Here is a 15089-nt window from a genome sequence, read left to right on the forward strand (position 1 = left end):
CCGGTGAGATAGCCCAACATAAAGCAATAAAGCTACACGGGGATTGCCTCAAAACATCCTGCAGTGGCCAAAGTCGGAGTCCAAACCTCACTCCAATTAAGAACAGTGGCAGGACTTGAAAATTGCCTTTTATTCACCATCCCCAGTGCAAGCTGACAGCTCCAGAGCAGTTTTACAAGGACGAATGGGGTGAAATGCTTGTCCAAACCCTCTAGCTGCAGTGAATTCAAACTTTGAAGTGGTGAATAGCATGTTTACATAATTTTGTTTTACAGCTGTGCTTAATTTGTATCATGTCATTAAGTTGTGAAGACGTTACATTAATTCATTTTCTTTGTCTCACTGAAAAAAAGCTTAATCACCTACCTTCTAGACCTTTTTTCCTACTTAAACTCACGTGTGTGTCACGTGGTTTTTTTTCGACACATCTATTGTTGCTCCAGCTATTCAAACAGCCTTTATTTGTTTATTAAATCGTTAATTTCTATTAATATTTTTGTCCTGTCTTTATTATATTACATGTATCTATATTAATCAAAATATAATTGCAAAATGTTACCGATCGACGTTCCACGGATGTAGTTTTATTTTGGAGATCGTCACCGGAAGTGCGTTGTTATATTCCCGCATTTTGACAATTTAAATTGATCGTGGAGCACTTACAGCCACCATGCACACGCCCGGGATCCCTACCTGTTATGCGATGTGTTATGCGATGGCACTGACAAAAAATATTTTTTCGTCTAATTTGTCTCGCTTTGCATTTTTTGTTTGACATTGCCGAGCCGGATTTCTTTTATTAATTTGTTTATTTTGCTCTAGAACTATATTTGTGGATGGGGAGCTGGCACTTTGCGGAGAAGGATTTAGCTGGAGCGCTTTTACGCATCTGAAATATTGGCGTGTCGTTGAAGATCCCATTTTACAACAATAAAGAAAGGAAAAATCTTCCCGTTGACGAGAAACTGTGCTTTATATGGGCTGCACGATGAAGTACGGACCGGTGGTTCTATCGGCTGGGCTTACAGGTTTGCTCAGTTTTTGCTTCCTCGCCGTAGCGATTGGGACTGATTATTGGTACATAATTGATGTGAACAAACCCAACTACACAGGTTCAGATGACCTGAGTTCCCATTCTGGACTGTGGAGAATTATTGAAGGTATGTCAGTTTAACTTCATCTTTAATGAGCTGTTATTGGGGTCTTTACAGCTGTGCGACTTGTTAAAAATCAGCCATCATATTCGCATAACTTTTGACCTGCGTCTCACAGAGGTAATTTTGAGAAGCCTCCTCAAAAAATTATAAAAGTTCATTCTGATTTGTGCAGATTTCAAATTGGCACACTAATAAATCCCTTGATTTCACTCTAGTTGGTTACATGCAGTGCTGCAGAGGTTTAACATTGTCTTTAGTTTCTGATGGATCAACAGCAGTCCCTCATTTAATCCTCATTGGTCTAATCTTAGGTGAACTTGATGCACGGAGAAGCTGATATCCCAGTGCCTTTATATTGGAAATGAGAAGCATGGGGATATTCTAAATGACGGACTACTCAAATTCTTGCAACATTACCTTGAATCCACAGAAATTCAATTCTCATGCAGTGAAATGAAGCCTGAAATGTTCTAATTGTGGAATACAGTTTGGGTAGGAAAATGGCTTTTAACAGTAGCAACTTTTACCCCACACATACCAGTTTCTGCAGCCACCTGCAGGAGAACACACAGGAGACCAAGGAGAGCTTGTGAAGGATGGTTTTGGCACAGCTGCAATATAATGTGCTTCCAGCTTGAGGTCCCAAATGTGTTCTATTTGTTTCGGGCGGCACCCACAGTTCATGCAATAAATGCCAAGTAATGATCCAACATGAAACTAATCAGGCAGTGCTCACCTGGAGATTCCCTAGCAAAAAGGGAAACTATTATTTATTTTCTAATATTGTCTACTATTCCCACACTTAATACCACATTTTTTCACATCTAAGAGCAATTTTGCAAAGTCCCAGGGCTCTGCCACTGGTCCTGTCATGTGTAACCTTTTCATTTGACATTTTCAGGAGCAAACTGGAGTTCAGTCACCCCCTCTTTCACAGCAAATATGTCCAACCTGACAGAGGCAGAAAGGCACCTTGTCGGTGAGTGGGTTCCTTGATCAAGTGATGCATTTTAAAATGGTAATGGTAGCCACACGGGAGTATGTTCTTGGCAGTAAGGATTAGAGGTCTGATTGGAAGCCCAAAACATCTGCATTTGCAAGATATGCTATGCAATTAATCACATCCTGCAAATTAACATGACGAGATTGGGGGTTTTTTCCCTCCAAGTGTGCTTTTGTAACTGCGCTTACTAGATAAAATCAGTTTTGTTAGGGTTTTCAGGAACACTTCCTGCTTGCAACGTTGACAAATAAAATGCAGTAATAAACTGTCCACTGTGGGAGAAGAACTCAATGGAGTCTCTGCTAGTTGATTTCAGTACTGACAATGGGAACAAAAAATCAGCAGGACCCTGGATGATGGGAGTCAATTGGAAAATCGCTGATTTAAAAAAATATATATATATATTTATATTTTTTTCAAATGTGTGTGTTTGCAGGCTTGCACAAAGTAGTGGTCATTTTGTTGCCTCTCAGCCTCGTCCTCCTGGTGTTTGGCTGGATCTTTGGACTTGTCAGCTCATTGGCCTCCAGTCCAAAGTTGCTGGCTGCGTCAGCATCCTACTTTCTCCTCTGCAGTAAGTCCCCACAGAATTCCCTTTGTTTTCTTTTTCTGAGCCCGGATTCACACCGTGTGCTCTTGCTTGTTTATGTCGGCGTGCAAGACGCACAGCAAACGTGAAAACGCACGTGGGCGACACATCGTGGTCTTACAGGTACGTTGCGCGTGCATCTAAGAGACCCTGAGAAGCGCGTTTTCAGCTGTTCTCTCTCACATCGGATTTGGTTGTGAGTAGAGGCTCCAGTAGTATCTAATTTCAGCCTTTATAGACATAAACTGTGTGCTTGAGCTGGCCGATGGCCAATGAGAAAACGGTGATTATAGTTATGTAAATATTTTATCTTGAAGAAGACGAATCGGCAGCAACGTATTAAATATCTCTGTGCGGACATTAAAAATCCCATTCAGCTTAATTGAGTTGAGTTAGGTAATGATCTTTTCACACAGACTGTTATTAGAGTGGTGAAGATGGGGATTTAATGGTGAAAATAAGGATCCGAGGCACAGAGCACTTTTGGACTGCTGTGAGCAGCACTTCTCTCTCCTTTCGGTCTGTTCCTTAGATTTTGTGAATAAACGATAAACAGCGTGACTATCTCCATTCAGATGCAGACATAATGGCACAGTGAGAGGTGGTATGACGGCATCATTTGAGGCGCCACGTGCTAAAAGAACATATTCACTGAGCTCTACCATGTTGAAGTGTTTGGTGGGAATAAAACTAGTATGTCCAACCCAACTTAATCGGGTGCTAAATGCTCTTTAACTCGACATCCCTGACAGTGAAGTCTGGCATGTCGAATTGAACCCACCCGAGAATAGTACGAGTAATTGTTTGGTGGATTGATAGCTAGTGAGTCCTGTTTCTTGTCCGCTCTATCCAGACAGCACATCTCTACAACTCCCAGTTGCAAGAGCATTAATTATAACTTTGGGCGGCGTACCGACTTGATTCTCCTAACACAGTTTGTAAAGGTGGGGGGGGGGGTGATGTGTGAAAACAGCTTCAGTGTTTCCCTGTCACATTTGCATTAAATTAATCAGAATTGCAAGCTGGTTCCTGGTGAGCATGAACATAATTTTAGAAACCATACCACCAAACATTCTCAGCATGGAGACTGACGTAATTGATTGCAGCATGGAGGCTGATTGTTGATCACAATGAAGTGGCTCAAATTTACTGAAGAGCTTGTCATTGATTGAAAGATGCAGTCAGACTTCCTCCTGGAATTACCAGTGGGCACTTTCTGATGTCATTTTCCATCTGTCCTTTTTTGCAGGAATTGGTTGCGATAAATTCTATTACGCAGAAAGTTGCTCTTATTAAGAGTCAAATCAGAAACGCTCTCCTAAAAATGTAAGTGCAAATGTGTCATAATCACGCACAAATCACACGTGCTCTGCTTTTTTTTTTTTTTTCCCCTCCTCCTTTAAATGGCAGTGGAAGGGCCTGCTTTTGTCATCAATACTGTAACACAAATGGGGTTTTTTGGGGTTTTTTTTTTTTTTTTTTTTTTCCCCTCTAGTGAAGGGTTCAGCTGTTGAGCAGCTGCCATAAATATCCATCAAAGAATCCATTTGATTAGGTCTGAACTCAAGTGGAATGAGATTGAATCTCTATTTGGTTGAAATTGAGGGTAAATGCGCAAATCTGTGACAGACATAGGACTTATTATACAGTGTGCCATCTCTGCTGACATGCTCAACCTCCAGTGTCACATAGAAACAGAGATAATTTAATGCTTTCTATCGAATGTCCTGTCCACGTGTGTACTCCAGGAGACCCGCAAGCACTAAGCTCTGCCACTTTCAAAACCACTGATCATATAAAAGAAAAGAAAGCGGGCATAATGGATGTCTGTGTTATTGTGCTTTCTCCCCTTATGCGGTGCATTCGCAGTAACTACGTATTTTAAGTTTGATATTTTGGTGAAGGTCTTCGTAATCCCACTCGCACCACATACTGCAGCACTGATGAATCTCTTTGGATTTTTCGGCGGGGGGCAACCTGCTATAAATATGAGCTATAGCAAAGCTGACATTTCTATCTCGGGAAATATGTAATAATGTCCTTCTTTAGCTGTTCAGCTCAAGGTTTAAAAAATAAAAAATACATTCACTTCATTCACATGGTGGTATTTTAATTAGTATTGCTTTGTCAAGTAAGCTCAACAGATGTTTAGTAAATTCCTAGCGTGGCATCAGCGGTGTAACAGCATGAGTCTCACATAAAGTGTTGCACAGATAATGTACTGTACTTGGGAAATGCACACACTTTCTTTTTGCTGATGTGCAAATTAACCACAGTACATGCAAAGGAAGACCACAGCTGTGACTCTTTATTTGTTTTGGGGTTTTTTCTTCTGCATTTAAATCATCAGTAATTAACTAGATTTAATTGCAATTGACGACTGCTCAGACTGGTTTTTCCTCCCTATGAGTCTGACTAAAGGTCGACCTGAATTGCTTATTTAATGGCTCAATGTTTTGAGGTTGACGTTTAATGATGTTATTCTTGTCGGCTCGCCTCTGTGGCAATTGTTATGTGGGACATTTCATCTGTCCGTTTGGGAACACAAGAAATCAAAAAAATATTAGAAGCACACTTAAGGCCAGACTAAATTTGGAGCCGCCTTTGTGGGCACGTTTCCTGAGACTGATTTGAATTGGCCGGCGCTTTAAATTGGTACACGTGAGCGCGTTTATGTCTATATTATCTTAAACAGTCTACTGAGCAAAGCATGCGTTGGGGGAAGTATTATTTGCTCATCAATGTGTCATTACAGTAATGACCTAACTGTAAAAGCCGATTAAGTGTGATGCATAAAGGTGATCATAGTGCTCAAGCGCTTTGTAATTTTCTTTCCCACTGATAGATCTGTTTCTCTGTTGCAGCTAAAAAGGGAATGTGTTAAAGTCTAATAAGGCCTTTGAGTTGATGAGCTGTCTGTCTGTGCTTCATCAGGTCTTTTCACCTTGTCTGGGGTTAGCGTCTACATCAAATACTCCAATCAGGCCATGGAGGAGTTCCAGCGAACTGTGCCCCCAGAGAATCTCGTCTATGTGAACGTGTCGTTTGGCTGGTCATTAGCCACAGCCTGGCTCTCCTACAGCCTGGAGGTGGCAACAGGCCTGCTGCTCATGCTGGCTGCCAGAATAACACAAATGAAGGGACATTATGACTCTGGTGTAGCCATTGCCATGTTATAGAGTCGCACATTCTGGTTTCTGAGTGAAACTACAGAAATCTTCAATTTTTATCGACTTGATTTTATTTATTTGACTAAAACAGTTGGTCACACAGGCCAGGGGCCAAGAAGATAAACCATTCTGCAAGCTGGCTTTACAAAACTGCAACTGTAGATACAGAAGCTCTTGAACATCTGCTTCATCATTGTTTTCAGAGGCTAGCTGTGACATGCTGTCCTTGTAGACCGTGATGTTGTAGAGTAAATCAAACCCAGACATGAAAACTAAGCTTACTCTTCCGAGTAGTTACTGTAAAGATTGGCAGTTTTATTTTCTTATTTATTTTTTTTAAATGTGTTCACATGTTTCAGGCTCGGTGCTGTATAATTTGGTAAGTTAAAGCTTTAAGCAAAGGACCAGTTATATTTTATGGTTTAATTGGTTTGATGCATGCTCGATAAGACTTGAGAGGACTCGAATATGGTTTAGTGTATTTAAGCATGTGTGCATCAGTAATGTTAAGTACTTCATTCAAGTGGAAACGCTGCTGATTCTGCAAAAGTAAACCACCAGGCATTAAAAAGCCACCCGGGAGACTAGACGGTATCAGACTGTAGTTTCTATCCTTTCTAATACTTTATAAAAGAATTACTGCTACACCGTTTCTCCAAATGCCAGGGGAAATTTGCATTGCACAGCTTTTTAAAACCTCCAAAGAAATGATGCAGACGTCAAGTCATTTGGTGCTGAGAGTTTGACTACAGCAACATCTAAATGTTAGTTTGTGCGTCTGTGTGAAACACTTCTGTAGCTAACCCACCAGTCCTTACATTAATCATGGAAATGAGGTTAAAGATAAATGCACTCCTGGGGCAACTGCAAGTTATTTTCAGCAGTAAAGAATATGTGCATGTGTCGCTGCCTGCTTTACTGTCGCCAATGACTCAATATTGTGAGATTCTGTCTGTTCTGGAAAGACTTTTCTCTGTAATTCAAATAAAGTGAACACTGTGAAAAACACAACATTAAGCATTTGCTGTAAGACTTTATGATGTCGTCGTCTTCCTCTTTTTTTTTTTTCTTGTTTTTTTTTTTAAAAAGCATTCATAACAGACCTTATGTTTTCATAACTGAGCAGCTGTGGCAGAAAAGCCAGATTGATGTTTCATATAACTTGCAAACAGAATTAAAAAGGAGAATATTACCTGTGATTTGAATAAAATTTCACAAATGTGTGACGATTTGTGACAGTTTGATTATTTAAAGCCGCAACTGTTGTTGTGAGGAAATTTGATCACTTTCTTGTGCGGAGTAAATCACAACTGAACACCAGTAGGGCCAAAGAAAACTTCATCTGGAGCAGGGATGAAGGGCACCCCTCAGCCTGAGTATGTCATCTGTCAGGAGTTGGTGGAGCCAAGCTGATCTTGGAAAAAAACTTCCATCCTGAATGAAATGTGGCCTGTTTCTAAAGAGTGCTCATGCTCAACCAGAACCAGCAAGACTGCTTGCTGGACTCTGCTTTGTTAGACTCTTTTGCAATGGGTTATTTCAAAGGAAAGAAATACAGTGTAATCAAAACTATTGTTGGCATGTCAGGTGGCATAAAGGCGACATGATTATAGGTGAGCTTTAAAATCTTGACTTTCCTGTTAGTGTACCTTCAAAAAAAGCACAAACATCTATATATGCCAAATCGTTCACCACTATAGTTTAAATATAATTAATGCTGTCCATCTTTGCTGAGGACACACTCTCCAAAAAAGTTCAAAATCTTCTCAAGCATTTTACGTCTTTTTTTTTTTTTTTTTTTTTTTTTTTTTGTCTTGAAGTTACTAGAATGTGGGCATCTGGTTTCTTTTGGTAGAGTCTGTGAATATAAATGAAGCCCCCAGACAGAAAAGGAAGAGTGTGGGGAGAGGGAAAAAAAACTACTGGATATAGAGATGGCCTCAGAGGAATTCAGAGATGCCTGAACAATATGCTGCAACGCTGCTGTCCATAAAAGATGCATTCATTCATATGCAAAGCATCCTTGCAGAGTCAAATCTCTGTGTAATTGGTTATGATTATATAACACAGACTCAGGATAGTTAGTACTTTACTAACATTTACTTTGATAATTGCTGGAACAGCAGAAATAATACACTGCTCAAAAAAGAAATAAAGGACGATTATGCAAACACATCAGATCTCACTAGCCAAAAAAAAATCATTCTGGATATCAATACTGATATGTATCATCTGGAGCCACGAGTACTGTGTTAGCAACAAAAGGATACCACTGACTTTGATGTAAAATGATTATTCTCAACCTACACAGGGCTAAATGCAAAGACATCCCAAAAAAAAAAAGTAGAAAAAATAGATGCACCAAGCTCGCAACTCAAAATGGTACTCAGTAGTTTGTGTGGCCCCCATGTGCCGGACAATGAGTCCTAATGAGACAACGGATGGTGCCCTGGGAGAGGGGTGGTCTCCTCCAAAATCTGGACCAGGGCATCACTGAGCTCCTGCACTGTTTGAGGTACCGCCTGGCAGCGTCGGATGGACTGAAGCATAATGTCCAAAGTTGTTATATTGGATTTAGTTCAGGTGAGCGTGGAGGCCGGTCAAGGGTATCAATTCCTTCATCCTTAAGGAACTGCCGCATGAGGCCAGGAAGAACTAAGGACCCACTGCACCAACGCAGGGCCTGATAATACGTTTAAGGATTTCATTCTGGTACCTAATAGAGGTCAAGGTGCCTCGCCAGACCATCACTGATCCACCACCAAACTGGTCACACTGAACAATGCTACAGGCAGTTCAATAAGAAGAGATTGTTAGAAGGAATTGAACATGGTTTACAGAATTCAGTTTGCGGTTAAAGTCCCAGAGCCCGTCACAGCAGAATGGGAGTTGTGACATTCCCACCAACAGAGTCTAGATGCTGGTGGAGATAAAGATGGAGACTTGAATTGAGCCTGAGTGACGGGAGAGGGGGTGATGTAGAGAAGATTGGTTTCATCAAGGCATCTGCAAGGAAGAATTACAGATGCACAGTGAGATTTAAAGTACACGGCATGAAGGCTGATTGGCCCGAAGGAGGCCACCAGAAAGCTGATTGGACTAGACCAGTGATGTCACAATCAGCTCGAAACGTGGGAAAGTGGAAGGGATGTAAAGCTTAGATTAGCCGCCAACACCTGGGAAACAGACAGATGTGTGACTACAGATCTTCCTTATTGAAGTTACGTATCATGGAGAAGATCACAATGTTCTCCACAGCTTCTTCGGACCCATTCACGTCTGTCACATGTGCTCAGGACGAACCTGCTCTCATCTGTGAAAAGAATAGGGTACCAGTGATGGACCTGCAAATTCTGGTAACCTCTGCTGCAAGCCCAAATAGACTCCGGGATACTGGGCAGCGTATAGGGCCCACAAGGTGATGTCAGGCGCTCAGGCCAACCTCGTGAAGTCAGTTTTTGATTGACCGGTCAGAGACATTCACACCAGTGCCCTGCTGAAGCTTGTTTTGCAGGGCTCTGGTGCTCCTGAAACAGATATTGATCCTGGTGAGGACCTTAAGGACCTGCTGCTGCTCTGCTAATTTTTTTATAGACACGTTCCCAGTATTGATACATTGCAAAGAAATATAAACCATACAGGTTAAAAAGCTTCATTTTTGTTCAAAGAGAAAATGTGTTTACAGTAAAAAATCGAATGCATAAAACAACCTGAACTATCTGAAAGAAAACTCTAAAGGCTATTCATTATACTGCACATCCTCAGCTTTTAGCAGCCTACCTTCAACATAACTATAGGGTACCTGATAATAAGGGTCTTCCACTGGTTGCTTTCATAAACTGTGGCACAAGGAAAAAAAGTGATGGCCATAACATAAAATGCAATTTTGGCTAATAGTTTTGTAAGTGGAATTTTCAACCCCAGGATATGGACCTGCATTAAACACACTTCAAAATTATACAGCTCAGCACTCTAATGGGTAAAGGAGGGCAGAAGGCTTCGCTAAGGGTGCTCATGACAGAGATAGATGCTTAAGCATTAAAATGTGTGCTTGCGTTTGCCTAAATGTGATTTGCAACATGATCTCATGTGCGTCGGCGAGTCAATCAAAACCCAAACCATGAAACATTGTGTCCACTCAGCTGTTTGTTTAGCAGCTACTTGACCAGTTTCAGATGATACAGAGAGCAGAAAGCTATAAAAGGGGGACCAAAGCACAGTGGCTCAGTCTTGCAACCCTCTTTTATATATTAGGGCTGCTGAAATTCCATTAAACTTTTATGGAACATAATAATTCAATCCGCACTGGCAGAAGAACGCCAAAGCTGGTGCGAATCCATTACTCTTCAGGTTGCGGCCTTGTCCTAGACAGAGTGCAATAATTTTGTCTTAGACAACCTTTAGGCATTGAGTTTTAAGAATCCATTTTTTTTCTAACAGAAACGCTTTCTTTGATCAAAAGCGAGGCTGTTTTCTAAAACTTTCAAATATATTATCAATCAGTAAATTGATCCCATTCAAGAAGTCCTTGTGTGAGATTGATTTGCCGTGTCTTTGTAAACATTTGTCTTGTCATTGAAGTTCTGTTCTGGCCATGTTTCCAAGTTTAATCAGGCTTGTGTTTTTGTTTATGCCTGCACAGTTTGGCAAACGTTTCTGGCTAATATGATGTAGTTCCAACTATTTAGAAATTATAAACATCTGAACCCACTACTCAGGGGATCCAGGGGCTTATTTATGCAGGAAGTATTTTACTGGGATGGTTTCAGTCCACATATCCAATTAGAAGTAAGGGTCACTGCCTATCTGCACAAAATTGTTCTGAATAATCAGCTTTATTTCACAATGAGGCTCTTCTATACAGATAAGAGTGGTTTGTCTAACAATACCTGTCTATAGGGCATGAGAGATCACTGAATGATTTGAGGTTTATGAAATTATGTGAATCATGTGCTACAACCCTCACAAACAGTCACCAAATCTCAGCCTAAATTGACACCTATGGAAGGTTTTCTACTGAGGTGTTAGTCAACAAAACACAGACAGATCGGGGAGCAGGTGATAGCCCAGCACCTTACTAAGACACCTTATTTACTGTTGCTGTGAACAGTGAAGTTTCCATAATATAGTACATATTTCCCAAATATAGCACGATAACTCAGGCACGGTGGTTAGCACTGTTGCTGCACAGCAAGGAGCAAGAAGTGTCACGGCCTGCGGGATCGGCAAGGCACTGATCAGCATCTCTCTCCCCCTTCCCTGTTTTGCCGGGGCGGAACTCATGGCGGGTTCACGCCCTCGGTCCACGCCCTCCCGGATCATGCACACCTGGGCCTCATCAGACCAGCTGGTATATCAGAAGGAGGAGATCAGCTGTTCAACGCTGGATTGTTGTGAGACCCTAGTCAGTACACGTCGAGCCCTAGTTTCCCACTCTTCCGTCTCAGAAAGTTAACATTTGTCTCTCTGTTCTAGATTCCCCGGACCCGTCCCCGTGTTTCCCCGTGTGGAGTGTGTAAGAGGTGACTGGTCACTAGCGGAGAGAGGTTGGCGTGAGCGCGTGTGTGATTCCCTTGTTTTCCCTGGAGCCCTGGAACCCCGCCTCTCACATCTTGTATATAGCACTGTCCTCGCACTGTCTGTAAATACACTCGGTGAAGATTTTGTGAATAAACCGTCTCTGTTAAAACACAACTCCGGAGTCCTGCGAGTGGATCCTCAGAGCAACCCGTGACAAGAAGGTCCTGAGTTCAATTCCACCATCAGGTCAGGGTCTTTCTGTGTGGAGTTTGCATGTTCTCCCAGTGTTTGCTTGGGTTCCCTCCAGGTACTCCGGCTTCCTCCCACCGGAGGACATGCAGTTAGTGGGGAGTGCAGTTGCCCATAGGAGTAAATGCGAACACAAATGGTTGTCTGTCCCTGTGTGTTAGCCCTGCAACAGGCTGGCGACCTGTCCAGGGTGTACCCCGCCTCTCACCCTATGACAGCTGGGATAGGCTCCAGCGCCCCCCGTGACCCTGAAAAGGATAAGTGGAAGCAAAAGGATGGATGGAACTCAGACATAATGTAATCCAACCATAACAGTTCTGTATTTTAAAGAAAGAGTAATTCAAAGAAAGATAGGAGACCATGTTGCACACAGGGGACAGGAGCTGTGAGACATAAATTAAACTGTTTCATCCATCGATTTCCCATGCTGTATGAAACTAGTGTGTTGTGCCTCTAGTCATTGCTTTCTTTCTGTAGTCTATCATTATAATGAATCTTCCACCCACTCTAATGTTACAGAAAAGCGAATACATCACGAGTCAAGCACAGCAACAGTCTTACTCACTGGGTATTGTCATACTGCTGGAGTGCCCTTGAAACGAAGCAAATTCGAGAACCGCACAGTGAAAAAAGGTCCAATTAACCAGCTGTGGAAGATTTAAAATGTATCAAGCCATTTTTGTGACACGTGCAAGACTGGAGGAGAGTGTTTTTATTAGTAAATGTTCCTCCATGGTTTGCCAGCTGTTGTTAAGTGTCAACACATTAAACAAAGAAAAAAGAATATAAAATAACATACTATTAAAAACGACCGTTGCGATGGAAAAGAAGGGCATTATGCAGCTACGACCGTGTTTATTTATTTATTTCTTTTTCATTTCACATGGAGTAAAGATATTGAGCCACCACAATCGATCACATTCAGGGGTCCCCTGTAATTACAAGGGGAAGAAAAATTTTTTATGTGCCCAAACAAAGACCTCTCTTTGATATACAGCCTCAAGCTGTTAAGTGAAAGGCCCCCAGCACAGACACCAAACTGTGGAGTCTGATTTGGTGCATTTTAAGGGAAAATAGCAGACCCCTGAAGAGGAGACAAGTGAGAGGCACTGCCCAGCCTTCAAATCTTAGGAATGCACTAGTTGTATGCTATGCTATATAATACAACACAAACCAGCCACTTTGTTAGGTACACCAGCTCGCATATATATGATATGAAGCTCCCATTTCACCACATCCCAGGTGCTCTGTTGTTTTAAGATCTCATGACTGTGGAGGTGCTTTCATAAGAGTGAAACATGATTTTTGATCTGTTATCCTGCTGGGAGCACATCAGAAGATGGGTACGGTGTGGCAAAAAAGAGGGATGGACATGGTGAGCAACAATACTCAGGTAGGCTGTGGTGTTTAAATATCATTTCCTTGGGGATTAATAAAGTATTTTGATTCTAATTCTGATTAAAGAAATTGGTACAAAGCACAAATCAAGACTCATCTGACCAGGCAGCGTTTTTTCCAATTTGCTATTGTCTAGTTTTAATGACTTCCCTCAGTTTCCTGTTCTTAGTTGAAAGCTGATATGGTCTGGTGGTGCTGCTATAGCTGCTTACTAGTTTGATATGTTGTGCATTCAGTAATGCTTTGCATACCTTGATTGTAACAAGTGGTTATTTGAGTTCCTCTTGCCTTCCACTCAGCTCAAAAAAGCCTGGCCTTTCTCTTCTGACTTCTGACATCAACAAGACATTTTCACCGAGAACGCTGCTGCTCGTTTTCTCTTTCTCAGACTATTCTCTGTAAATCTTAGAGGAAAATCCGAGTAAATCAAACCTTTTTTGAAAAACTCTGTTGCCATCAACAACCATGTGCATCCAAAGCCACTTAAATCCCCCTTTTTCTCCATTGTGATGCTCAGTTTGAACTTCACAGGTCGTCTTTCCGATGTTTACGTTCTAAATGCACTGAGCTGCACAGGTGTACCTGATAATGTGGCCGGGAAACCAGGCTGAAATCAATCATGCTGCAGATTCTGCTCATTTCCTCATATTTTTTATGCATTCTGTTTGCAGGTCAGCAAAGGGTCTGGCTGATTAATTCTCCAACACTTCTTTCTTCACATTTTGATTCACCTCATCTTTCTTCTCCATCTGCTGCGGCCGCAATTTAAATCCGTAACTTCCTTGGACACCTTAACCACATTGCATTGCTTCATTCTAATGCTGCCACTGAGGGTGGGTGTATGTAGCAGATGTCACAGGATTGAGTGGACTCATAAACTGAGGAGGGACTCAATCCCTGGAGGAATGTTTTCTCTTACCAGGGAACCACTTGAAAAGTTAATTAGACCTGTCCCTTGTTCAGTCAGCGCCAAAAGTAATAGGATAATTTTAGAAACTGAAAAAAACATGGATCTCATTTTCATTTGTTCCCTAGGAAAAAAAGAAAACGTCTTCTACTCAGGTAAGTGATAAAACTTGAGGGATTAGGATAAAGGCACATTGGCACAAAGAGAGTAAAAATGAAGAAAAAGATGAATTGCTACTACTGAAAAACTGGTTTGGGGACTCAAGTTGATGCAAACTATAGTCATAAAGACTGAGACTTTTTTCAATTTAATGCACTAAAAACTCCAGCAATAAAAATTACACAACAGGAGGCAGACTTTAAAATTGTAGCCTTTCCCCAAAGATTCCTTGTTCCAGTATTTTGTCACTACATTTAAACTGCTCACTGCATTATAATGGCCAGTATGGGTATATCAGTTTACTGCGCTTGAAATAAAATTCTTATATACAAGCTCTGTGATGTGAGGATCTATTTTATTTCATGTAACACCCATTCTATTAAACCTGGGGGTGTATCTCTGTAACTGTAATTACTATCAACAGTAAAATCAAACAAATGTACTTTATCTTTGTGTATTTACTACATGCAACATACACATTTAAGTCACGAACAAAACTAAGCGTACCCCATGCTTCACTTGTAGACCCACTTTTAATAGCAAGAAATTAAAGTTATTGCTTTCTGCACAACTTTATCAGTGTCTCACATCACGGTGGAGGAATTTGGCCCACTCTTCTTTATGATGTTGCTTCAGAGGCTTATGAGGATTTGTTTATGCACAGCTCTCTTAAAGCCCCACCCCAGCATTTCACTTGGATTGAGGGCCTTGACTGGACCACTGCATTTCTGTAAATGCTGATCCTGATTGCAATAAAGCAGACTTGACTTTTGGGTAGGCCTAACTTTTGCCTTTCACCACATGTGGTGCTTTGCCTTATTTCGCAACATCTCCTTTTGTTGTTTGTTCAGATGCAACTTGTAGATGCAAATCTAAGATGTGCTGCTATGGTTTTTCTAAAGTAGAGGCTTTCTCCTGACAATTCTTCCAAATAATC

The 15089-nt window shown here is 41.3% G+C and overlaps 1 protein-coding gene across 2 annotated transcripts; it reads left to right on the top strand.

The window, feature by feature from the left end:
- The first annotated feature begins 626 nt into the window (after positions 1-626).
- On the top strand, positions 627-6936 carry LOC113020691 (transmembrane protein 235). Of its 2 annotated transcripts, XM_026164872.1 has the most exons (5): positions 627-1028; positions 1113-1160; positions 2059-2136; positions 2597-2734; positions 5684-6936. In XM_026164872.1, exons 1-5 carry the CDS (start codon positions 977-979, stop codon positions 5926-5928), a joined length of 561 nt encoding a protein of 186 aa, XP_026020657.1. In that variant the 5' UTR covers positions 627-976; the 3' UTR covers positions 5929-6936. The 2 variants fall into 2 exon arrangements, with proteins under 2 accessions (XP_026020657.1, XP_026020656.1); XM_026164871.1 differs by having other exon boundaries at positions 627-1160.
- Positions 6937-15089: the final 8153 nt, after the last annotated feature.

Source organism: Astatotilapia calliptera, chromosome 4 (assembly GCF_900246225.1).
Source record: "Astatotilapia calliptera chromosome 4, fAstCal1.2, whole genome shotgun sequence".
Lineage (NCBI taxonomy): Eukaryota > Metazoa > Chordata > Actinopteri > Cichliformes > Cichlidae > Astatotilapia > Astatotilapia calliptera.